We start from the raw sequence: 26,366 nt of genomic DNA, 5'->3' as shown, positions 1-26,366 counted from the left end.
CTTAAGGGCATCAGCCCAACCTTAAGGAAACTAATTGCTGGATACCCACCTATGGGGACGTTACTGCTCTGCCTTGGGGGCATGCTCTTAATCCAAAGGCTTGGAAAAGGACACTCCCATATAATACCTACAGCTTTGCAGTTGCTGCAGTCATCTCAGCCTTTTGAGCCACTGTGGAGAAACACTTAGCTTCAAGAGTGGGATTAGTCTGCGCTATTGATCTCCACTTTAAGCAGATTTAGCGCAGGTGGAAGTAGAATTCGTATAGCGATGGGGGAGAGGCAAAAACCGCACATGCAAAATGGCACTGGCGGCCGCAGCTTCAATCCTGCATGTAAGTGACTGAGTAACTATGGGCCATTTTATTGTTGAGCTAAGAAAACAATGTCATCCAGTAGCACCCTAAATGACCAAGAAGCCTTCTCTCAGGATAGCACTGCTTGCTCCGAATGGGCCGAGACACTGTTTGTTGCAACTCACCTGTTTGGCTTACATTGGTGCAAAAGGAAGTCGTAACTAAAACAAAAACAGAAAGAGAAAGAACATCTTGAAACTTAGGTGCTGAATGTCCATGCAATGTCGGGCTTAGATGAGGATAGACACCCTCAAAGACTGGTAGCCAGTCCAGTGCACTTTTCTGGTAAAGGGATGGTAAAGATGAATGATGCCTCTCAGCTTTCGGGGATATGATTAGGATCATCATTGCCAGTAGGCTACAGGACATGCCTATTGATTTATTTTTCTGATTGACTCATGTTCCTAGGATACCAACCCAAGCCAAACAGTTCGACACCATCATCAGCTTATATGGTACTAAACTTCAAACCGATATAGTGACCAAAGAAGGCTTCTACCGTGACCTTCACAGCCTTCTACTGAAGGTTTAAACCGAACTAAGACTATCATCTATGTAGATGTTAACACAAGAGTTAGGCATGACCAAGAGCTTTGGAAAGATATCTTGGGCAGACAAGGCACTGGCAACTGTAATGAAAATGGAGTTCTGCACTGAGCATGAACTCAACATCACTAAATTCCTATCCTACTAGAAAGCCAGATTTAAGACCGTCTGGAGGCATCCAAGGTGAAAGTACTGGCGTCTTTTGGATTATATTCTGGTCCACCAACGTGACATATGGGATGTATTATACACGTGAGATATGCACAGTGCTGGCTGTTACACTGACCACAGGTGGCTCGAGTTAACATTGCCTTCAACATCAAACCATCATTTGATTTTAATTGATTTAGATATACAGCACTGAAACAGGCCCTTCGGCCCACCGAGTCTGTGCCGACCATTAACCACCCATTTATACTAATCCTACGCTAATCCCATATTCCTACCACATCCTCACCTGTCCCTATATTCCCTACCACCTACCTATACTAGGGGTAATTTATAATGGCCAATCAACCTATCAACCTGCAAGTCTTTTGGCTGTGGGAGGAAACCGGAGCACCCAGAGGAAACCCACGCAGACACAGGGAGAACTTGCAAACTCCACACAGGCAGTACCCAGAATTGAACCCGGGTCGTTGGAGCTGTGAGGCTGCGGTGCTAACCTGTGCGCCACTGTGTCAAAAGGAAAGGCACACAATCAGTGAAAATATAACTCCATAGAATCTATCTACCAGACTTAAAGGCAGCTTTCCAGAACAAATTTGAAGATGCACTCTGCAGCGACCCGATCCGGGTAGTAATATTAACCAATCAGAAGAGTGGGGAATTGAAATCTATCCAACAAGAAACAACTGCAGGAGTGGTTGGCTTTTCAGCCAGAAGTAACCAAGATTGGTTTGATGAAAATGACATGGAAATCCAACAGCTCCTTCAAAAGGAACAGTTCTTTCATAATGGATTATTTTCAGGACCTGATGATCAGGCTCCAAAAGCTGCATATAGGAAAGTCTGCAGCACTCAGCAAACCAGCCTCCGAGTCATCCAAACCAAATTGTGGACAGCACTCACTGACAGGATGCCGATGTGCACAGACATGGGAGATATGAAAGCCTTCTATGAACCCTTGATATCTATCTAAGGACCTCCACAGCAGTTGCAGACACCACGAAAATCTTTGGACAGCACAATTGCACGATGATCAGGACATTTTGAGAGATATATGGTGGCCAGTGAATGGTACAGGAGACGTCCAACACAAAGATCTCCCAGAGGGCAGTAAAGTCTGAACTGGATGAAGCACCAATTCGTGAAGAAATGAAGCCCACTACAACACATTTAAAATTACACAAATCCCCCGGAATAGATGGTATTCCATCTGAGATCTATAAACAGGAATGAGATGTGATTCTTGATTTGCTTACACATCTGTTTACAGCATGTTGGGAAGAAGATACAGTATCTAGGGACCTTTGAGAAGCAACGATTGTCTCCCTCCACAACAACAAGGGAGAGAAGTCTGACTGTTCAAACTACAAAGGAATTACCTCACTCTCCATTTCAGGCAAAGTCTTGGCCAGAATGCTTCTGAATAGACTTGTTCCAACAATAGCTGAAGAAGCCTCCCTGAAATCAGTGCGGATGCACATCCAATAGGGAAACTACAGACATGACCTTTGTGCTCAGACAGATCCAGTAGAAGTGTAGAGAACGAAATATGGATGTGTACTCCACATTTGTAGATCTCACCAAGGCATATGATAGTCAGCTGGAATCGACTTTGGAAGAAAATGTCGAGAACGGGTTGCCCTCCACTTTCCTCATTATTCTCCATCAAGTGCATGAAGGCCAGAAAATTCAGGTCAATCAGAATGGAGTCCTCTCAGACAGCTTCCCTATCTTCAATGGTGCTAAGGAAGGGTGTGCTCTAGCACCAATCCTTTCGCACTATTTTCTTCAATGTGATGCTACAAGAGGTAAAGGCCGGCTTGCAGAGGCATCTGCATCTGCCTCTGAACAGATAGCACTCTCTGCAACCTACGATGACTACTGGGGCATACCAAAACCACAGAAAAGCTTATCGTGGAGCTTCTGTTTGCTGATGAATGCGCCCTTCTGGCACATATGCAGAAGGAAATGCAGCTCATTGTGGACTGTTTTTCTGAGGCAGAAAATGTCTTTGCAATTACTATTAGCCTAAATAAGATAGAAATGCTGTACCAAACACAGCCTGAAGAAATTATAATCCACAGCAAAACACCATCGACAGTGACAACCTCAATGCAGGAGAGCAGTTTACGTACCTAGGTAGCATTATATGAAATGATGCCACTGTCACCATGGACATAGACAATTGACTGTCCAAGGCCAACAGCTCCTTTGGCCGCCTCTCAAAGCTTGTCTTGTGTAGCCATTCACGACACATCTCTCCCAAAATTCAAGCATATAGAGTAGTTGCCATAATAATGCTTTTTTATGTGTCGAAATCATGGGAGCTGCACAGGAAACAAATGTGACTTCTGGTCCATTTCCATCAACACTGTCTTCGATCCATCATGAACATCAAATAACAGGACTACATCACAAATAATGAAGTCTTCAACAGAGAAAATATGTCCAACATTGAATGCATTCTCTTACAACTTCAATTGCGCAGCGCAGGACATGTGTCATGCATGGAGGATTCCGGAATGTCAAAATATATGCTTTATGATGAACTATGCTCCACAGAGAGCTGAAAAGAAAGCTCTTTCTGGCTGACATTGACCATTTGGGCGAGAGCGCAAAAGGTTGCCCAGAGACACAGCTGGCGCACAAAAACCAGAAAAGCAGCCAACAAGTTTGAAACAAACAGACACGAGGCTGCTGAAGAAAGGATCAAAAAACAGAACGAGTCTGCTTTATCCAGGGTCCCTTCAAAACAGGAGTTCTTGTGCTCCAAGTACTCAGGTCTTGCGGATCAATATTGGCCTCTTCAGTCACAAACAATCATGCTAATTACCACAGAGACAAGCCATCCCATGTTCATTACCTGCGAAGAATCTGACATCATCATCACACTGCTGGAGAGTGAGGATGTCCGAGAGGGGCCAAGGACAGAATCTATTTGATTAGAGCTAAGAAACATCGCAGGTATCATTACATTGCTGGTTGTATTCTATAGGCCACCAACTAATGGGAAAGATATCGATGAACAAATTTACAAGAGAATTAGAGAGATGCGCAAGAACTATAGTGTAGTTATAATGGAGGACTTTAATTATCATAATATAGACTGGGATAGTAATAGTGTAAAAGCCAGGGAAGAGCAAGAGTATCTAGCATATGCTCAGAAGAATTTTCTATATTAGTACGTTTCCAATCCAATGAGAAAGAAGGCAATGCTGGATCTGGTTCTGGGATGTGAGGTGGGTCAAGTGAATCAAGTGTCAATAAGGGAACATTTTGTGGGACTGTGATCATAGCACCATAAGATTTAGGGTGACCATTGCAAAGGACAAGGTACAACCCAGAGTAAAAATAAGCAATTGGGGAAGGGCCAACTGCAATGAGTTGAGAACGGATCTGGCCCAGGTAAATACGGATCAACAATTGGCAGACAAAAAAATGTAATGGAAACTGGGTGGCCTTTAAAGAGGAGAAAGTTCAGGTGCAGTCAAGGTACAATACTACGAAGGGGAAAGATAGGGCAAACAAGCTCACAGATCCCCGGATGATGAAAGAGATAGCAAGTGAGATGAAACAGAAAATGGTTGCACATGAAAGACATCAGGTGGATAATGCAATTAAGAACCACGTTGAATATAGAAGGTTCAGAGAGGAAATGAAAAAAATAAGAGAATTAAAGAGAGAGTATGAGAAGACACTGGCAATTGACATAAAAGGGAATCCAAAAGTCTTATACATGTAAATAAACAGTAAAAGCATGGTAAAAGTGGCAGCGAGGACGATTGGGGCCCAAAAAGATATATTAGCCTGGAAGTAGGGGGCGTGGCTGAAGTACTGAATGAATAATTTGCATCTGTCTTCACTAAGAAAGATGATGCTGCCCAAATCATAGTGAAACAGGACGTATTTGGGACACTGGATGTGCAAAGAAATGATAATGAGGAGGTAGTAGATAGGCTAGCTCTACCTAAAATTGATAAATCACCATGGCTGGGTGACTTGCATCCAAGGATAATGAAGGAAGCAAGGATGGAAATTTTAGAGGGCAGTGGCCACAATCTTCCAATCCTTCTTAGCTACAGCGGTTGTGTCAGAGGACAGATTTGCAAACGTTACACCCTTATTCAAAAAAGCAAGTAAGGATGAGCCCCACAAATACAGGCCAGTTAGTTTAACCTCGGTGGTGGGAAAGCATTGAAACATGTTAATTCGGGACAAAATTAATAGTCACTTGGATGAATTTGGATTAATTAAGGAAAGCCACCATAGATTTGTAAATGGCAAATCGTGTTTAACTAATTTGTTTGAGTATTTTGGTGAGGCAATAGAGAAGGTAGATAAGGGTAATGCAGTTGATGTGGTGTACATGGACTTCCAAAGGCATTTGATAAAATGTCACATCGCAGCCTTATCAGCAAACTTACAGCTCTTAGAACAAAAGGGACAGTATCAGGATGGATACAAAATTGGCTGAGTGACAGGAAACAAAAAGTAGTGATGAATGGTCGTTTTTTGGATTGGAGGAAGGTATATAATAAGGGCACCCCAGGTGTCGGTGTTGAGACGCCTGCTTCTCTCTATCTCTCTCTCTTATATATGTGTGTGTGTGTGTGTGTGTATATATATTTATATATATATATATATATATATACACAGAACTATTTATGTTCTCCTCTGATTAAAACAGTGTGCCTTTAAGACTCTGTTTAAAAGCAGTGTGCCTGTAAAAACTAAGAGGCACAGTGTGTCACAGCTGCACCTGTTACCTAGGCAACAGAAGGAGAGAGAGGTCACATGGTGTGCTGTAACAATTTAACTTGTGCAAAAAAACCCAGCTAAAACCAGTTCGAGAGAAACCAGTGAAGCGTGCTTGCCTTGAAAGAAAATAATTCTGTCAGCAGAAATTCTACAATAAGCCACAGGCAGTGTTCATTGCCTAAGGTGAAAAAAATCCCTTTTGAAGAGAACATTCTTATTGCTGGAGGTAGCAAAATTCCTTTTTCTTTATTTCCAACCTATGAGTCTTTACTTCAAGCTTGACTCTCTCTTGACTGATAGTGTTGCCTGGAATTTGCAGGAAATCGTTGACTGAAATCTATCAATTTTAAAATCCAAAACATAGACCTGTCACTCTACCTTGTGTTGAAAGAACTGTTTAACGCCTTCTACAGCTGAAGTGCTTTGAATGCCTATCAAGAAAAGATTGTTTCATCAAATCCGCGTGGAGACTCGAGTGGCATCTGATTATTTCTACATTAGGATACCTCACCTATCAGGAACGTAACCCACAAACACAGTTTTATATTAATTCTTAAGAAACAGCTGTTTTTTTAAAACATCGCTTAAAAAAAGGTTAACCATTGATTTTTGAGCGTTTGTGTGTGAATGGGGGATTTAGACTCAAATCAGAAGTTATAAGATCTTTAGACATAGGTTTATCTTAATAGTGTTTAAGATTTTGTTTTAATCAATAGATAATTTCCCCTTGTCTAAAGATACCTGGTTTGGTCTGTTTTATTCTGGAGGTTACTAGAGTGTTGAATTTGGCTGTTTTCCGGTTGGGTGGGAAAACTTTAATAATATGCTGCGACCTGTGGAATGATGGAACTAAATTGACAATGCATTGCTCCTGCTTCGGTTGTAACATATTAATTGGGGGCTCGTCCAGGATACGATTAATTGGAAGCTCGTGCTTGGAATCATATTAATTGCTCGTCTCTGGATAACATATAAATTGGATCTTGCATCTGGCATCATATTAATTTCTCTTGCATCTGGGATTATATTAATTGGGGCGTTTGATTACTAGAATCCAAATCTAACGCCAATGATGAAAAAAATAAATAAAATGAATCCGGTTTCTTGTGTAATAAGGTAAAGTCTATACCGTTGGAATGGCATTCCCAGTTGCTACAGAGTTTCTGGGAAAGGAGAATGTATCCCTCAGTGATTTGACATCTTTAAATAAGAATAAACAAAAATAATTGGCATCATAACTGGGGTTAGAATTGCAGTCATTTGCTACAAAAGCAGAGATAAATGACCTAATAGCCCAACATTTAAAAATGTAAGAAGAAGAAGAGAAGGGAGAAGATAGTAAGTCAGCGAATAAAGCAGTAGAACTGGGTAAAATCCAGTCAGAAACGGAAAAAAAAACTTGAACAAGAAAAAGAAATAAGAATAAGAAAACTTGCACAAGAAAAAGAAACAACAATAGCTTTGGAAGACTTAAGCTTGAATTCCAGAAAGAAAGAGAAGAAAGGGAATTTAGGTTAAGAGAGATGGATCTAGGTGAAAGGGGGCCTTGACTCCATGGAAAATTCGGGTCAGGAAGAATTTGAATTCAGCCCAGGACCCAGCGAAAAGCTGTTTAAATTTACACAAGCTCTTCCTAATTTTGAAAAAAAAAGCCAACCGATGAAATGGTCGAAGGAAAGCTAGACACTGCTTATGCAAAGCAGATTGATAGGCAGAGCTCAAGAAATTTATGAGAAGATTATGAGAAGTCAAAAAATGGCTATTCTCGCTGCGTACGAGGTAATCCCTGAAGTTGACCGTCAGAAGTTTTGGAATTTATGGAGATTAGCTGGGCAGACGTAAAAAAAAGAGAGGGTGAAACAAATTAATTTTGACCGTTGGATACGGGCATTAAAGATAGAAACCACATATGAGAATCTTCGAGAATTGATTCTCTTGGAACAGTTTCGAAATTCAATTCTTTCAGTAATGAAAACTCATGTAGATAACCTGAAAGTTTTGAAAGCAAGGCAAGCATCGAAAATTGCTGATGATTTTGAGCTTGTGATTAAGACAAAACCTTCTGTCTGTCACCCCCATAAACTCGAGAAGGATAGAAAGTGGGAGAGTGAAAAGAAGGCAAGTAGCCAGGAACAAGAAGGAACAGCTGGGAATGTCCCAGGATCACCTCCTTAGGCCAGAAAGGAAATTTCTGAGGGTAGAAGAGATGTTCTCAAGCCGAAGTGCTATTATTGTGACAAAACGGGTCATCTTTGTTCCGACTGTTGGAAATTGCGAGGTACACCCATAGGACTTGTTATGGTACACAAAGATAATGCAGCTAAAGTCGCTCTGACTGACAGTATAGCAGATCAGGCTATAGCTTTCATGGCAACTGTAAAACCAGATACAAATACTAAAGCGAGTGTAGAGGTTAAGAATAAAACACCCGAAAGCAGTCATGAATTTTTGTCAAAGGAGAAATTAAATGCTTATACTTTAAGTGAGGCAGGAGAACCTATCATTATACTCAGGGATTTAGGAGCAACCCAAACTCTTGCTGGCAAAGATATAATGTTTCCAATAGAGAACACCTTGAGCAATATAGTTTTAGGTAATGGAATTGGTGGGGCGTAAATACTCATACGTTTATATAAAGTACGCCTAGAGAGTGACTTAAGATCTGGGATGGAAACTGAAGGAGTTGTCCACAGTTTGCCAATAGCGGGAATTGATCTACTCCTAGGAAATGCTTTGGTTGGATCAAAATTATCAGTTTCTCCTGTAATTACAGATCAACCAAGTGAAGTTAGGGAAACAGAACAATTACAGGAATAGGTTCCAGGAAAAAGGTCCTGCGTCTATAGTCCCCCGGTCAATGGCCACACAGGATCCATTGTCAGAGGTAGAAGTGGCAAAACAAACAGACAGCCGAGTATCTGAAACCTTATTTGGATATTTAGACAATCCAAATGTGATGTTTAACACATCTTCTATAATTGCAGCACAGCAAGCTGATCCAGATTTATACCGAATGGCACAGCCGACTCTGACAGAAGCTGAGGCGAACAGAGTTCCAGAAGGCCAGTATAATCAAGACGGGGTTTTGAGGAGAAAATGAAGACCGCCTCATACACCTGCGGACGAAGACTGGACAGTTGTTAAACAGATAGTGTTACCACCTAAATATCTCCAGGGATTATTAAGGTTATCACATGACATTCCTTTTGCAGGGAATAAGGGAATTTAGAAGACTAAATCAAGTATACGTCAACACCTCCAAGCATCCCAAGCCAAGACGAAAAAAAAGGGCAGACAAGAATGTAAAAACCCACAATTTTCAACCAGAGGATGAAGTATTGGTGTTGTTACTGTTACAGTGGGAACAATTAAAAACACTTTTCAGCGGCCCATATAGAGTGATCAAAAGTGTGGGGAAGGTACATTCCTTGATTGACACCCTTGATCACAAGAAGAAGAACCAGTTGTGCCTCATCAATCTGTTAAAGTAATATTATCACACGGAGGAAGATAAGCCAGTACGGGTATGTCAGGCAATCTGGATTGCTGAGAAGGAAAAGAATAATGAGAATGAGGCAGAAGTAGGCATAGACAATTCTCAGATTGAACCTCCAACTATCAAGTTAGCGAATACAGTATGGGTGTTACTGCAACAGCTGCAGACCTTCCTTTACCTTTGCAGCCGCCAGCTTGCAACGCCTGCTCACGTCCAAAACACACTCAAGTTCAGCACAAAGTCCCCTCAAAAAAGCTCCTGCCTCAGCAACAAACCCCCATCACGTTTACAACAGAAACCCCACAATAAACTTCCACCTGAGCATTAAACCCCACTTCATCACTAAAGCACTCAATAAAACCCCCACCTCAGCACTAAATGCCCTCAATAATATACACACCTCAGCAATGAACCCCTTCAATAAGGCGCCCACCTTAGTATTAAGCACTCTTAATAAACTCCCACCTCATCACTAAATCCCTCAATAAATCTCCCAGCTCAACACTAACCCCTCAATAAACCCTCAGCTCAGCAGTAAATCCTACAAAATCCACCTCAGCACTAATCCCCCTCAATAACTAACCTTCTAAGTATAAGACCGCCACAGCAATTATGCCCCTCAATAAACACTCCCCTCAAAAGCTAACAGCTTCAATAAAACTCCACCTCAACCACAAACGCCATCAGCAAACACCTCCCCCAAACCCCAGATCCTTGGGCCCAAGGCTTGGAAAACATAGCCCCTCCCAGCGGCATGGATCATCCCCATTAATTGCCCATCTCTCTCACTGGTTGGTCCCTGGTATTGGGCCACAGTCCTGGTCCCACTACAAGGCTCCCGACTATTCTCTCTCCTTCTCACTCTGTGGTGACCTATTAAATACACAATACCTTGTGATAGCTCATTTATTATTTCTCAACTCCAGCCAACTATATTCTGTCTTTGATAAGCCGAGGATATTCCCTCTTGAACTGGAATATTATCATCAATCCAAACTTCTATCGTCCCTCTTTTCTGTTCCTCTATGGGACGTGGGCATCGCTGACAATGCCAGCCTTTATTGCCCTTTCCTTATCCCTTGAGAAGGTCACCGTCATGAAACCCTTCTGTTCTTGTGGTGTACGTACATTGCTTTGAGGCATGGAGTTTCAAAATTTGACCGAGTGACGATGATGGAATTGTGAGATATTTCCAAGTTGGAATTGTGTGTGACTTGAAGGGTAACTTACGGGTTGTGGTATCCCATGAACCTGCTGCTTTTGTTTTTCTAGGCGTTGAGTTCATGGATTTGGAAGGTGCTGTTGTCGAATCCTTGGTGTGTTGGCTGCTGTGGCATCTTGTAAACGGTACACATGGCAGCCACGCTGCTGCAACTGTGAAGAGAGTGTACATTTAACCGGGTGGACTGGATGCTGATCAAGCAGGCCACTTTATCCTGGATGATGTCGAACTTCTTGACTTTTGTTGGAGCTGCACTCATCAAACCACGTGGAGAGGATTTCTTCTTCAATCTCATTCCTGACAGGTGCATTGCAAATGGCGTAAAGAGGGTCAGCAGGTGAATTATGCACCACAAAATACCTGGACTCTGACCTGCTTTTGCAGCTACTGTATTTATGTGGCTGGTCCAATTTAGTTTCTGATCAATTATGACCCCCAAAATGTTAAATGTGGGGGACTCAGCGATGGTAATGCCTTCACTTTCAAGGGAGGTGGTTAAATTCTTTGTTTTTGGAGATGGTATTTGCCTACCCTATCGTTTCTGAATACATTCAATGACCCCTTGTTTTGAGCCAACTATCTGTTGCCGCCAGAATGACATATTCCCACGTGATCGTTTATGTTTGCTGATCACCACCCTCATGAACATCACTTCGTGGTTTTACACAGACACACGTGTAGTCCAAGAATGGTTGTGCATGTTAGGGCAATGAAGGATCAGCTGGTCAATGTATCTTTACACGGCCTCAGAATTCTGCTTAATGGGACCGAAAGTAGGGCGATTTTCATTAGTATGGCGCCTTTCACGGCCTCAGTGCTTTACAGCCAATGACGTACTTTGAAAGTGTAGCCCCATGGGAGGGTAGGCAGCCAATGTGCCTATACGCTCCCGCAAACAGCAACGTGATAATGACCAGAAATTCTGCGTTTGTGATATTGATTGAGGAATAAATATTGGTAACAACACCCGTGATATGATACCTATCCTCCTCCTCTTCGAAAAAGAGCGACAAAATCTTTTCCATACACCCATGAGAGCAAACAGAGTCACGGTTTAGTACCCCATCTGAAAGATAGCACCTCCATTAGTGCAGCACTGTCTCTGTACTGTACTAAGAGTCAACCTTGATTTTTGTATTCAATTCCTGAAGTGGAACGTGAAGCCATAATCTTCCAGCACACGGTTTGAGTGTTACCATCTGAACCTCGGTTGACACAATGCTGAATGTAACCTTGCTGATCTGGACCATGCTATACTGAATGCAAGCGTGTGAAAGTGGATGTTGCCACAATAAATGTAACTCTGCTGAAAAAGACCGGTCCACACTGAAAGAAGTTATGGAGAATTAGACTTCCACAGACTGAATGTAACTGCACTGAAATAGCCATGTAAATATCAACATAACCACGATGACCTGGACAAGTTCATATTGGCAGTAACCGTGCTGGATTGGGCCTGTGCACGATGAATGTAACTGGGTTGAACTGGAGCAGTTCACACGGAAAGTATCAATGCAGAACTGAGCAACCCCACTCTGAATGTAAGCTTCTTAAGCTGGACAAGTCCGCAATAAATGTAATCGTGCTCAACTGGCCCTATCGAATGCAACCATACTGAGCATGTGTGGTAAATTTTCCACACTAAAAGCAAACATGCACATTTGTACTTGCATGCAAGGAATATAACCAGGCATCACCCGTCCACGCTGAAAGTAACTGGACAGACGGGACCTGTTTCCACGGAATGTAACAGGACTGAACTGGGCCAGCGCATACTGATCGCAACTGTGCATAATTTGACCTGGCCGCATTGAATTCAATCTAGCCGAATTGGGCCTGCTTACTGTTAACAGTGACGGTAATCATGCTGAAATGGATCTTTATGCATGGCACATAACCACTCTCATCTGGAGCGGTCCTGAATATTGGACCTTTTTCCATTGAAAGTAAGTGTACTGAGCTTAAACAGTGAGCACTAATTGCAACTGTGCTGGATTGGACCTTTCCACACAAAACGTAAATGAGTGAAACATGTGAACCCTCACTCTAGCTGGGCTTCACATGTCTACACTGAACATAACTAAATTTGACTAGACATGTGCACCCTTAATATAACCGTGCTGAACTGGACCTTTCCACACTGAATGTACCGTAATGAATGGAATTAAAACAGAAAATGCTGGAAATACTCAGCAAGTCAGTCAGCACCTGTGGAGAGATGGGAAAGATACAAACATAACGTTTCAGGTCACTGACCTTTCATCATAACTGGAAAACATAAGAAATATAACAAATTTTAGCAAGAGGCAGGGAAAGGGTGGAGAAAGAAAAAACAAAAGGGAAGGTCTGTGATTAAGGCAGAAGAGATTAAATAACAAATGCAAAAAGAGGTAGTAATGGGACAAGTAAAGATACACTTGGTATGTCTAAAAGATTTGTAAATGGAAAGGCAGAAACTTGGTCAACAATTTCTGTCGAAATGCCAAAGAAGAAAGTGGAAAAATACAACAGAAGATAAAACGAAAATGGGAGCAGTGGTCATGGTTGAAATGATTGAACTCTATGCTGAGTCCAGAAGGCTGAAAATTCTAATCATAAGTATGAGGGGCTTTTCCTCGAGGTTGCACTGAGTTTCTTTGGAACAGTGTAGACAATCGAGAACGGAGGGCAATGTCGGATTGGAGCAGATAGTTAAATGATAAGTAACCAGAAGCACGGGTTCACACTTGCAGAATAAATGGAGGTGCTCTGCAAAGCGGTCACCCAACCTGTGTTTGGTGTCCTCAGTGCAGAGAATACCACAGCTAATACCTGTTCACACTGAATGCAATGACGCTGACCTAGACATGTTTAGCCCGAATATAACTGTGATGAACTGGACCTATTTAAGATGAACTGCACCTGCTCACGTTGAATATAATGGTACTAATCCCTGGACAAGTCACACTGAAGACAATTGTGAAGAATGGGGTCTGTGCACACCGAATGTAACCGTGGATAATCATACCTGTCCACGCTGGATACACAATAAGTTGTATTACAGTGAGTGTACAATCTCAGAGAGATTTGGAAGCACGTTGCATGTGACCCGTGATCACATGGTCTGAACAATGATCAAAGGTCAGAACTTGGCTCTCTTTTGCTTTATGCCCAGAATATCATTGGTCAGTTATACCTTGTGCTGCGACAACTTATCTTAACACAGAGGGGTTTCAACCTAATAATTCCTCGTGTACAATGCTCACTTTCACCATTTCAACCACCTATTTAGCTTTTCGTTATCTGTTATGAAGAAATGTAACGGTGATCATCCAGCACTGCCTGGGTATTTCACTTCAGAACCGTGTCAGAGCACTTGTAAAACATTTCATTCAGCAAAGCATAAACAGCAGCATGACATCAGCCTCACTAATTTGTTTTTTTCACTTAGTGCAATTAATGTAAAAGAGCAAGCCATCTAATTATTTCCCTGGAGTCTGACATAGGAATAAATGTAAAAATCTTCCAGTGTAGTGCAGAGTGCGTTCAAAGATTCTGATAGAAATGCACGGAACACCAAAAGGTCTGGTGTTTGCAATTTACTATCCCGTCCTTGCAGCTATCGGGGTTCCAGGTAAAGCATTGCAGTGAGTTACTAATTATGGGAATCATTGTTCAGCAACGTAATTGCACTCAATTGACATTTGAAGTATCAGACTGTTATCACGGTATAAATGTAGTTCCATTGTGTTATTAACACTGTTACTGTGGATGAAGTATCACACTGCTATCATGGTGTAAACGCATTTCTAGTGTGTCACTGACATTGTTACTGTGGGGAATTATCACACAGTTATCACGGTGTAAATGTAGCTCCATTGTGTAATTGACATTGTTACAGTGGGTGAATTGTCACAAGTCATCATGTGCGAATGTAGATCCATTGTGTTGCGGACACCTTTACTGTTGGCAAATTATCACACTGTTACCATGGTGTAAATGTAGTTCCATCGCGTTAATGACACACTTCTTCTTCAGCAATCCCTCGGGAATGAGGATGACTTTCTTCCACTCCAGGGTTGTGGGTCCTTAGGTGACTGAATCGGCCAGTTCTAGATCTGCACACTCTGCCACAGATAGGGTAGTTGGTGTTTGATGAGGCGAGTGAATGGGATGCTCTTATTTCGAAATGCTTCTTGCACTGTTTGCGCTTGGTCACTGCCTGGGCATGTCGACGTTGTTTGAACTGGATGACACCTTCGAGGATGCCTCTTCTCCATTTTCGGCGGTCTCAGGTAAGAGAGTCCCATGAATCCGTCCCAAGGCATGACAAGTGATTCACATTGTCCAGTGTTTCGTCGTGGATCTTCATAGTTGGAGGGAAATATTGCAGTGTGGGACCAGACTGGTAAAGGACTTCTGTCATCCAGATGCTTATCTTAAGGCCCATTCTTTCAAAGACCTCAGTGACTATATCGATTTGGGTTTGAAGCTCGGTCTCTGAGTGTCTGCATACCGCAAACATTGTCAGCATATAGGATTCTATGACAGAGATAATGGTGACCTTGGCTCTGGACTGAAGGCAACATAGATTAAGTAGTTTCCTACTCGTCCTGTAGATGAGATCTAATCCAGCAGGGAGCTTCATAGAGATGAGGTAGAGTGTTGTGGTGAGGAAGATGGAAAAGAGCATTGGTGCATTGCCACAGCCTTGTTTGACCCTGTCACAATGCTGAATTATCAGACTGTTATCAGACTGTAAATTGTACCCCTGTCACATTACTGTAAGCGAATTACCACACTCTTATCACAGTACAAATATAGTTCTATTGTGTTATTGGCTACTACTAGAAAAAAGATCTCAGAGTTATCATTGCGTCCTCTCACTTATTGTTAGTTGTTTTGTTATTTATCTCTTGAATATATTCTGTACCTTTTTGCTGATGTATTATTTTCCAGTCGTATTTGATGTTCCCTGTTTGTTTCAACGTGTTTTAATGCTTATTGTTCTGCATTAGGTTTTAATGTATTATTTTACATTCTGATGTCATTATTATATTCCTAATCTGAATGTTTGACTTAAACACAGAAACAAGTGCTTGTAGCTTAAGCAATGGTTTTCAACTGAGGATCATGGGTCAAAGCTGTACTGTTCAGACAGAATCCTGTAAAACGGATGATTTCGTTGGTAACTGCGTACAGTCTTCATTTTCTCTCTTTGCCTCTGTTACAGCTAATTTGGCAGTGATCGTGATCTTGTCCCGAGGAAGATGTGGTCTCTCCAGATGTATCACTTACTATCTGATTTCCATGGCTGTAATGGATCTCCTACTTATTATCACTGCTGTGATATTAAACCGGATTGCTGCTATTTATTTCCCATTAACTTTCTTGTCCATCACACCATTATGCAGCCTCCATATTGCCCTCATCTATGCGATGATAGCCGGTTCTGTCTGGTTAACGGTCGCTTTCACTTTTGATCGATTTGTGGCCATTTGTAGCCAGAAGCTGAAAATAAAATATTGCACCAAGAAAACGGCAGCGCGGGTTATCGGAACAGTGTCAATGCTGACCTTTCTAAAACATACCTTCTTGTATTTTATCTATGAACCTTTGTATGTAATTAACAATGTACCCTGGTTCTGTGGCATAAAATTAATATTTTATATGTCATCTGCATGGGCCGCATATGATTGGATTCTTGTTATTTTAACCCCTTGTCTCCCATTCATTTTGATTTTACTACTGAATGCGCTGACTGTCAGACACATTCTTGCGGCCAATGGAGCTCGCAGGAGACTCCGGGCCCACAGCAATGGAGAAAATAGGAGCGACACAGAAATGGAGAAACGGAGAAAGTCCATTATTTTACTCTTTGCCATCTCAGGCAGTTTCATCCTATTGTACTTTTTGTATTTTGTAACGATCCTCTATAACAGAATTGCTTACTTTGCAAGTTCCAATTCCAGTGAATCAACATTTATTCTGGAGGAAAACGGATATATGCTTCAGTTTTTGAGTTCCTGCATCAACCCATTTATTTATGCAGGAACCCAGGGAAAATTCAGACAGGAATTAAAGAATGGGGTGAAATATCCACTGAATCTAATTGTTAAATTAGTTAAATCATGTAAACAGTAAAATCCACCTTGAAGTTTACATTATATCCCATCCTTTTCTCTTCTTGTCCATGCCACACGTGGCCTCCCCTCCCTGATACATAGTCAGACGCTTTGGGATCCTTACTCACTCTGTGTATTTAAGAATGTATAAGGAATGTTGCATCAGCACACAATTCAGTGCTGTAGTCTGTTCTCAGTTCGTTTCCATTTCTCTTCCCTGTGCTGACTCTGGCCTCGTACATTCCAATCAGTCCCGAGGGCTCCAGAGTATGGCCACATTCATATGGGAGACTGAGTCTCTGATGTATGATCTGTCACTTGGCTGGTAAGCTTAACTGTTTAATGAAAGCACCTCAATATTCCTGCTGGGAATGGTCTGGATCTTGAAGGTAGGGACACATAATGTCCTCACACATTGTTCTCTGCTCACTAGGCACCACCCCACAGCCACATTCCTGTGTTCCTAAACATAGGAACAGAGGAATTGCTGGACGAAAATGAGAAAAGACCATCTAGTTCACTCAATTTTTCCATTGCCCATTTAAGATGACATCCCACTGTTATCAAATATTATGTAATTAAGTTAACAAAATTATTCCCTTTTGAAAGGGTGAAAATAATAAACAAACAAATCATAAAATACATACTTAACAAATTTAATGAGAATGTTATCATCATCATCGACTATACACCTTTTGCTACCCTGAAAACTGCATGATGAAACAATAATGGAGCTATTGACTGATCATAGCAATCAATCTCTTAATATTTATAAAACAGAGCCAGACATAAGGGAAGAAAAATCCCAGTGCTAGAGACCTGGGGAATTATGGGCGCGAAATTAATTGCTGTGATGGAACAGAGGCCGGACGTTGCTTTGGTAGGTCCTGATGCACCACCGGCTGCTTCCTGAGTGGTTCACCTGGTGCTCTCGTAGTAAACAGTGGCAAGTGATGGGGTGGGTGGGGGGCGGGGGTGGTGTTGGTGTGGGCGAGGGGGGGGGGGGCGTGGATTGGCGTTCCCCTGCATACTCTGGAAGGCTGTGAATCAACGCTATTCTGATGTCACACAACTGAGTCACTGATGTGAGGTCTGGATTCCAAATTTGCACTATGCAGATCCAAGAAACATATTGATGCATAACTCAGCAGACAACAGGGACAGAGATGAAGATTGTGCCCAGCACTAGCTTCCCTTAACAGGATTGGCACCCTAATTGCAGGCAATATGATTGTGAAGAACGTCTGATATTGTAAAGTAACTGGAGGTAGTCTGGAACGTTTTAGGAACGGTTTCTGTATCCTGACAGGAAGGGCAGTGGATTTGGTGACCTGTCCACACAAAAGCTGGAGTAGGCGTGGGGCAGCGGTTGCAGTGCCTCCAGATCTGCAGCATGACAAGTGAGACGGAGAAAGGGTGCCATGCACACTGCCATCTCGGAACCAGACTTCACAGTGCACCTAGACAGGAGGCTGACTGACATGTCAGCCAATGCAGTCAATATCTTAAAAGCAAAATACTGCGGATGCTGGAAATCTGAAACAAAAGCAAGAAATGCTGGAATCACTCAGCAGGTCTGGCAGCATCTGTGGAAAGAGAAGCAGAGTTAACGTTTCGGGTCAGTGACCCTTCTTCGGAACCCAATCAATATCTTGGCGTGCAGTCAGCACTCTCCTTTGTTCCGCCTCAAACTGTACCTCAACTGAGTCCTGTGCTGCACAACAGACATGTGACTTGCCCTCCAGGCCTCTGGGAAATGAACATCGTCTGCCACTGGCCTGGCTGTAGCCCTCTCGTGCCAGAATGTATCAAAAAGTGCTGGAACCAGTCAGCAGGTCTGGCAGCATCTGTGGAAAGAGAAGCAGGGTTAACGTTTCGGGTCAGTGACCCTTCTTCGGAACGTCTTCGGTCACTGACCCGAAACGTTAACTCTGCTTCTTTTTCCACAGATGCTGCCAGACCTGCTGAGTGGTTCCAGCATTTCTTGTTTTAATTTAAGATTTCCAGCATCCGCAGTATTTTGCTTTTATTAACCAGAATGTATCAACACGTGCAGATACCATCTTTATACTGACCTTCAGAGTATGTGCTGTGTTGTTATCTGAACGGATGGCTGCCTGTGTAAGACCATATGAAGGCCCTCTTCATTGGCGCTGTGTTGTCACTCTGCCCATCCCCCCTCCCCACATCTCTCTCTTCCTCCTTGCGCTGCTGTGCCAAGACAGGCGACAGTTCCTGGGTGTCTGAAAGCAGGATCTCGGAAGGAGTGCCATGGAATAAGGGAAGCGGAGTGTGGTGACAAACAAGAGGTCTATGGTTTCACCATCTGCAACTTGCAAATGTTGCCAGATAGCAGAATGATGGTGAGTTGGGATTTGGAAGCGCATAAGGCAGGAACATACCAGAATACCAGAATCAGAAATGCCTGATGCCTCCAGCTCTGGAAATGCAAATATCATTGACCCGACTGGTTCTGTTCTGCTACATTATATTATGTGACTCCAAGAAAGGGAAAACTGTCAGTGATGCTGCAGCACCATGTTTAGTAATGTTCCTGTCATTGATGAATACCAGATTGGGGGGTGGGGGCGCTGGTTTTGAGTCAGAGAAATGGGAGTGCACATCTGGCAGCATTGGGCTGTGGTCGAATATTCCGATATTAGGTGTGAGTCCTGAGTGCCAGATCGTGCTGCTGGGTGAGCAATAGGGCTGTGGTGCGTTGAGCAGTGGGAGAGTTTGGTTGTGTGTGGGTAGGAACTGTCATGTGAAGATGTCTTCATTAATATTATCCACCCTTGTGCGATCATTGGACTTCTTGTGGCTCTTCTGCCAGGTCCTTGGGACCTGACACTGGGAATTAACCTCCCTGGCCCCCTGATCCTACTCCTTTCTCAGGTTGTTCTGTGATGTCTCCAGTCACACTGTTGTTTCTTGGTTAAACTTATTTTGCTCAGCCCCACCACGAATTCTTCCTGCACCGTTTCTGTCAACTTGTAACCTGCTCGCTGCCCTGGTATTCTCTCTTCCATCATTTGAATATAATATTCAGTACAACTTCTGTTTAAGATGGACAACCTGCCTTCAAGAAGATCAGGCTTGTTGCATGATGTGGTATTTTCACAACGCTGTTCATTCACCTGCTGAGCACAGAGACAGACAACAGCGCCAAGAAAAATACAGCAGCGTGGGAACTGTCCTCCACACGCTATAATTATGCACATGATGTAGGTGCTGCAAATTTGCGTACTTCATACCTTGATCAAAGCCAGCATGGGCTGGTTGCAAATTGCGACACTGCACCCACAAATTAGGGCACGCGTATTTGGAGCCCATATGTTCAATGTCATCTGTTCATCCCAAGCACTCTACAATGACAACATGTCATAACTGAAATTAATGACATATGGTAACCAAAATGGTATTCTATGATTGACCGCTACCCCTGCCCCTTTTCCCTTTCCTATCTTTCCTGAACGCCTTGTATCAGAAATATTTAACACCCAGTCCTGCCCTTCTTTGAGGCAGCTCTCTGTTGTAGCCACAATATCATATTTCCACGTGGCAATCTTCGCCTGTAACTTAACAATCTTATTAACCACATTTCGTGAATTCACATACATGCACATTAACCCTGATTTAGACATTATTTCTTGCTTCCTTACTCTGTCCCCACCAATTAAACCACCGAATAATTTACTATTCCCTATCTATCTCTACCAGTATACTGTGCACCTTGGTATTCCTCTCTGATATTTCATCCTAGTTTCCACACCGCTACCAAGTTACTTTAAACCCTCCCAAATAGCAGTAGCAAATCGCCGACATGGAAATTGCTCCCGGCTCTGTTTAGGTGCAATCCATCCAGCCTGTACTGGTCCCATCTCCCCCAGAGCTTGTCTCAATGTCTTAAGAATCTAAATCCCTCCGTTCTACACCATCTTTACAGCCACACATTCATTTGCTTTATCCTCCTATGTCTTTACTCCCTTAAGCATGGTTGTGGGAGTAATCCAAATATTGCTACTTTTGAGGTCCTGCTTGTTAATTTTTTACCTAGCTCACGAAACTCTTTCTGCAAGGCCACATCCCTCTTGCTACCTATGTCGTTGGTAGCAATGTGGACCACGACTGCTGGCTGTTCACCCTCTCCCTTAGGATGCTCTGTAGCTGTTCAAAGACATCCTTGACTCTGGCACTAGGGAGGCAACACACCATCCTAGATTCACATCTGCGGCCACAGAAAGGACTGTCTGATCTCCTAACTATGGAATCTCCTATCACTATCGCTCTTCCAGTCTTCCATGCGCCCAGTAGAGCTGAACCACCCGTGGTGCCATAGTCTTGGGCTCTGGCTGCACTCCCAAGATGAATCATCACTTTCCTCAGTATACTGAACTGAATACCTCTTGGAGAATGAGATGCACCCAGGGGTCTCCTGCACTACCTGCATCTTTCTGCATGACTGTCTGGTGGTCACCCATTCCCTCTCTCCCTGAATATTCATAAGCTGTGAGGTGGCCACATCTATACAGGTGCTATCCACTGCTGCGCAGTGTCGCCAGCTGATGCTCAAGTTCCGAAGACCAGAGCTAAAGCTGCTGCAACAGACGACATTTCCTGCACATATGGTTAACCAGGTACAAGAAGCGTCCTGGAGTTCCACATAGTACTGGATGCGCACTTCAGAATTTGGAACAGCCCTGCCATTCCACTAGCTAATAAACCTTGGCTAAAAAAAGGAAAACAACAAATAAACCCTGCTACTACTTAAAAAACCTCCTATCACTAATGTATACCAGGATTTGAACCCATCTTAATTCTGTGTCACTTTGTTTCATGAATATAAATGTTTTGTTTCTTTTGGGAAATTCCTGGCAGTCTTCAGAGTCACTGTAGCCCGCATGCCTTCTCAGTACATCAACGTGCAGTCATTAAGGAATGGTCTCTTTGTTGGTGGAAACATAAATTCATTAATAATGCCAGTAATTATATAATACACTGTAAATTGCAAACCACCCATTATACTATATCGTTATTTGATTAAATGCTTACTTTAAATTCAAACAATATGTGGCAAATTTCATTTTGTGTTCACAATAGCGGACAAGACCTGCCATATTCACTGTAAATAAGAAGGGGATGGAGAAATTTGAAAGGATAAAAATACATCGATAGGTTGGCAGTGCTCAAAGGAGAAAAGGCAGCTACTCCAAAGGTGAGAAATCCGAAATTCTTGAGTGGTGGTGTTGGAGGTGCCAGTAAGGGTGGAAAAAGCAAAGGCTCTGGCAACATTTTATCAATATTCTTTTTTAATACACGAAAGGTCATAGAATTCTGGTGATTTACAGCATGGAAGGAGACCATTTGGCCCATCGAATCCATGCTAGTTCTCGGCGGAGCTATCCAGACAGCCCCTCATCCCCTCTTGATCCCCAAAGCCCTGTAATTTTGTTTCTTCTAAGCACCCATCCAATTTTCTTTTGAAACCATTGATTGTCTCTGCTTCCACCATGCTCGCTCTGTGCCATTACCACTCATTGTGCAAAAAAGAAACTTCCTCATGTTTCCCCTGCATCTCTTGCACACAACTTTCAATCTATATCCCCTCATCCTTGTACCATCAGTTAATGGGAACAGTTTTTCCATGTCTAATTTACCTAAGCTGGACGTAATCTTGTATACCTCTGTCACATCTCCCCTCAATATCCTTTGCTCCAGGGAAAACAGACCCAGATTTTCCAACCTAATCTTCTGACTAAAATCCTCCATCCCTGGAACCATTCTGGCAAATCTCCTCTGCACCGTCTCAAGGACCTTCACATGCTTCCTAAACTGTGGTGATCAGAACTGGAAGCACTGCTCCAATTGGGGCCTAACTATAGTTTTATAAAGGTCCAGCACAACTTCACTTTTTTTGTAATATATGCTTCTTTTATGAAGCACAAGATCCCAAATGCTTCTCTAACCACCTTCTCAATATGTCCTGCCACCGAAAAATTTCGATGCACATGCACCCACAGGTATCTCTGTTCTTGCACACTCTTTAGAACGTCAGCATTACGTATGTATTACCTCACGCTATCCCTTCTGCCAAAATGCATTACCTCACACTGATCTGTATTAAACTCTGCCACTTGTCTTCCCATTCTGCTCGCCTATCCACATCCTGTTACAGGCAGTTCGCATCATCCTCACTGGTTTCCATGCGTCCATTATATAATCGGCAAAGTTTGAAATTGTACTCTGTAGTCCAAGATCCAAATAATTTATATATCACAAAAAAACAGTGCTCCTAGGACGGACCCTTGGGGAACACTACTGTCTATTATCCTCCAATCTGAAAAGCAACTATTTACTATGACTCGCTGGTTTCTGTCATTAAGCCGTCTTCTTAAATCCAGTTGGACATTGACCTATTCCCTGAGCCTCATTTTTGCCAACTAGCCATTTACGTGGCACATTATCAAACGTTTACTTAAAATCCATAGAGGCAATATCCACCACATTCGCTTCATCAACCTTCTGTGCTACTTCATCAAAAAAAATCATTAGCATGATCTGCCTTAATTAACTCAAACCTCTCCAAGTGCCTATGGATCTTTTTTTTTTACCTTATTATAGTTTCTAAAACCGTACACACCACTGCTCCTCAAGACAAACGGAGTGACAATGTTACACTGCTGTTCAAATAAAACAGGAGAGGTATAAACTCCGCAACACATACAGAATCGCAGTGGGGAAGTTTTCATTTTTCAGCGCCTGGATCAAAGATGAGCAGGCTCTTTTTCACCCCCATCAAGTGCTCTGGAGTGGCCTGCTGCCAGAATGCAGTCTCCTGTGTTCACAAAATGTAAAGAGGGAAGAGAATCTCCGATCCAGATGAGTGCACAATGCAGGTAAATGTTAAAATTTTGAACAAATTCTCAGTAAAATGGATTGCAATGTTTAGAAGGTGGTGCCCCGAGCAAGCAGAAGACGATTAAGCATAATGCATTGCACCCTTGGGCGTTTGTCAGTCGGTTTCCATCCACACAACGGAATTCAGAGACAGGTGAGGCTCCAGGTGGAAACTAACAGTTGTCTCTTTGTAATAAGGGTCATGGAGGAGCTATTGCAGCATGCGAGGTTACTTTAGCCGGAGGGGCATGTGACTCTTAATCAAAGGGTCATTAGTTCGAACCCCACCGTTTGCAAATTAACTTTTAAACTTTGTTTCTTTCACTGGTGAATTCCAGCTCTTCATTCCTCTGGCTGTCTCACGCACTGAACCGGGTATCTTTCTCTGGCACACTTTTCTTAATATCACAGTTGCTGCTTTGCAAGCGAGAATTTCCCCCAACTTCACTATGAGTGTGAGAGCCAAGTTTGTTGGTGAAGCCTAATGTACAATAAATGATGACACTTTTAAAGTGGGAAGTTCCAGTCAAGGCCCTCCACCGACAAAACTGCTCAACATCACTGAACTAGAATGACCACTTCCAGGGGGACTAATCGCGGCAGGTCTATGTCGAAAAGGATCCCAATGAGAATGACCTGATTCATTTGATTAGGGGAGAGAAATTAGGGAACACTCCCTGATGGTTATTCACATCAAAACGAAGATTTTTTTTCCCTGTGTGACTTGTGTGGGTTTGATCAATGACATGTTTCTAAAAGGGAACAAGGGTGAAGGATTGAGGGTCGTCAGGTTTGGGACAGAACTGATAAGGTTGAATGGAGAAGTAACAAATTTCCATTCAGAGCAGAGAAATATGACTGACTTTATTCGTTCTATTAACATATCCTTTTTCCTTGAACCATTATCCCTTTCGTCATTCCTGGTCTCCTGCCACCTAGCCTATTACAGATCTCTCCTTTCGTTCTTCCACTTCCCCCTTTCGTTCTTCCACTTCCCCATTCCACCCCTCTGTACATGCTTTAAAACTGTTACATTTTTAACTTTATCCAGTTCTTATGCAAGGTCATCGTCCTGAAACTTTAACTTTATTTCTATTTCCACAGAAATTCCCTGACCTGCTGAGTATTTCTGGTTGTCTATGAGAGTGAGAGATGCATGGTTAGTTCCCTTCTGTCTTTTGCAATTTGCCATGGGTTTCCCTAGTGTAGTTCTTGTCACCCAATAATTCCCCCATTTGATTCTGGTCAGGAGAATTGTGAATATACTTATTATGGACGAATAAGCAAGGGTGAGTTTATTTACCTGTCTGAAACGATGTCCTGCACTGCTGCCTCGGTCTTCAAAAGCACTTCCTTGTACTTATTTTGTACTTCTTTAACCAGATAACGCGAAGTGACATAAAACTGATGCACAGTGACACAAAATAAAAAATACTGATGATGCTGGAAATCTGAACTCAAACCAGAAAATGCTGGAAACATTCAGCAAGTCAAACAGAATCTGTAGAGTGGTAAACAGTCAATGTTTCAGATTTCTGATCTCTTTATCAGAACTTTTATCAGAATTTAGAGACTTAATAGTTGATAAGCAAGTATAGTTTCAGTGAAAAGAAAGGGAGAGAGAAGGAAAGAACAATCAGTCTTGTGATAGGATGGAAGGCAGGAGTGATTAAATTACAGAAGGGATGATGGCGCAAACAAAAGAGGGTGTCAACGGGTAGGGAAATAAACTAATGGGGCAAGTGAAGAAACAAAAGACAGGCCCAGAGAAGGTATAACTAGTAACAGCAGAACCATTACCAGCAACTGCTGTCCGAAAATATGGGAGTGGTGATCATAATCTGAAATTGATGACAACAATCTTGAGTCTGGGAGGCTATAAAAAGCCTAAATGAAAGAGAAGATGCTCGATTGGAACAGTGTAGGATACTGAGGTCAGATTGGGGGGTGCGGTGGAGAACTAAATTGGTAAACGACTGGATGCTCAGGGTCATGCTTGCGAACTGAACAAAAGTGCTCCGCAAAGAGATCACCCAATCTGTGCTTGGTCTTCCCAATGAAGAGGGGAGCCGGGTGGTGGGGGTGGGGGGGGGGGGGACCACAGTGTGAGCAGCGAGGTTGGAAGAGGTATTGGCAAATCACTGTTTCACCTGGTAAGTGTGTCTGGGTCAATGGACGGTGGGAAGGGTGCAGGCGAAAGGGCGGTGTTGTCTCTGCTCTGTTTGCATGGAAATGATCATAAGAACGTATGAAATAGGAGCAGGAGTAAACCATACAACCTCTCAAGCCTTCTCCAGCATATAATATTCATATACCTCAACTATAATTTCCCATTCTATTCCTATATTCATTGAATCTCTTAGAATCCAAAATCCGATGTACCTCTGTTTTTAATATACTCAAAACAGCATGTGATAGAATAAAATTAAGTTTTAATGGAAAATACACATAGCAGCCATGCACAAGATGCAAATCAACACTCGAGCTGCTCAGAAATCGTATCATAATGAACTTTACTCTGATCTAGTGTCATCGCGCTGAAATCAAGGCATTATATTATCCAACACATTATTCCTACTGTTATAACTAGTGGAATAAGAACGCGGACGGCCCTTCACTTCAGTGCAAGTGCAAGAGGCAATTTTGCAGGTGCCACATAATGTTACAGACCAGTTCGTTCGATCTGCTTGTTTCAGCTCACCTTATTTCGGGCTAATAGGAAAATTACTGCAAGAAAGGAGAATGAATAACATCTCTAAACCACAATCCTATCTCCCACTGTAGCTCTGGACCTTTCTACACCAATGCCTCTGAAGGGTA

General features: G+C 42.6%; 2 protein-coding genes across 2 annotated transcripts in view; both read left to right on the top strand.

Moving 5' to 3' along the window:
* LOC137348767 (zinc finger protein 850-like) overlaps positions 1 to 26,366 on the top strand; it is a 546,053-nt gene that overhangs the window by 323,579 nt on the left and 196,108 nt on the right. The gene's annotated exons all lie outside the window — the stretch shown is intronic.
* On the top strand, positions 14,089 to 16,668 carry LOC137348433 (probable G-protein coupled receptor 139). The gene is made up of 2 exons (XM_068013743.1): positions 14,089 to 14,158; positions 15,758 to 16,668. Exons 1-2 carry the CDS (start codon positions 14,089 to 14,091, stop codon positions 16,666 to 16,668), a joined length of 981 nt encoding a protein of 326 aa, XP_067869844.1.

This window comes from Heterodontus francisci, chromosome 34 (genome assembly GCF_036365525.1).
Source record: "Heterodontus francisci isolate sHetFra1 chromosome 34, sHetFra1.hap1, whole genome shotgun sequence".
Taxonomy (NCBI): domain Eukaryota; kingdom Metazoa; phylum Chordata; class Chondrichthyes; order Heterodontiformes; family Heterodontidae; genus Heterodontus; species Heterodontus francisci.
This window is presented reverse-complemented; position numbering and strand designations above follow the sequence as displayed.

Bases quoted from the DNA above. Each gene is read 5' to 3' on its own strand.
- LOC137348433 (XM_068013743.1), top strand. From the start codon at position 14,089: ATGCACGGAACACCAAAAGGTCTGGTGTTTGCAATTTACTATCCCGTC. The intron at 14,159-15,757 runs GTAAAGCATTGC...CCTCTGTTACAG, and splicing joins TGCAGCTATCGGGGTTCCAG to CTAATTTGGCAGTGATCGTG.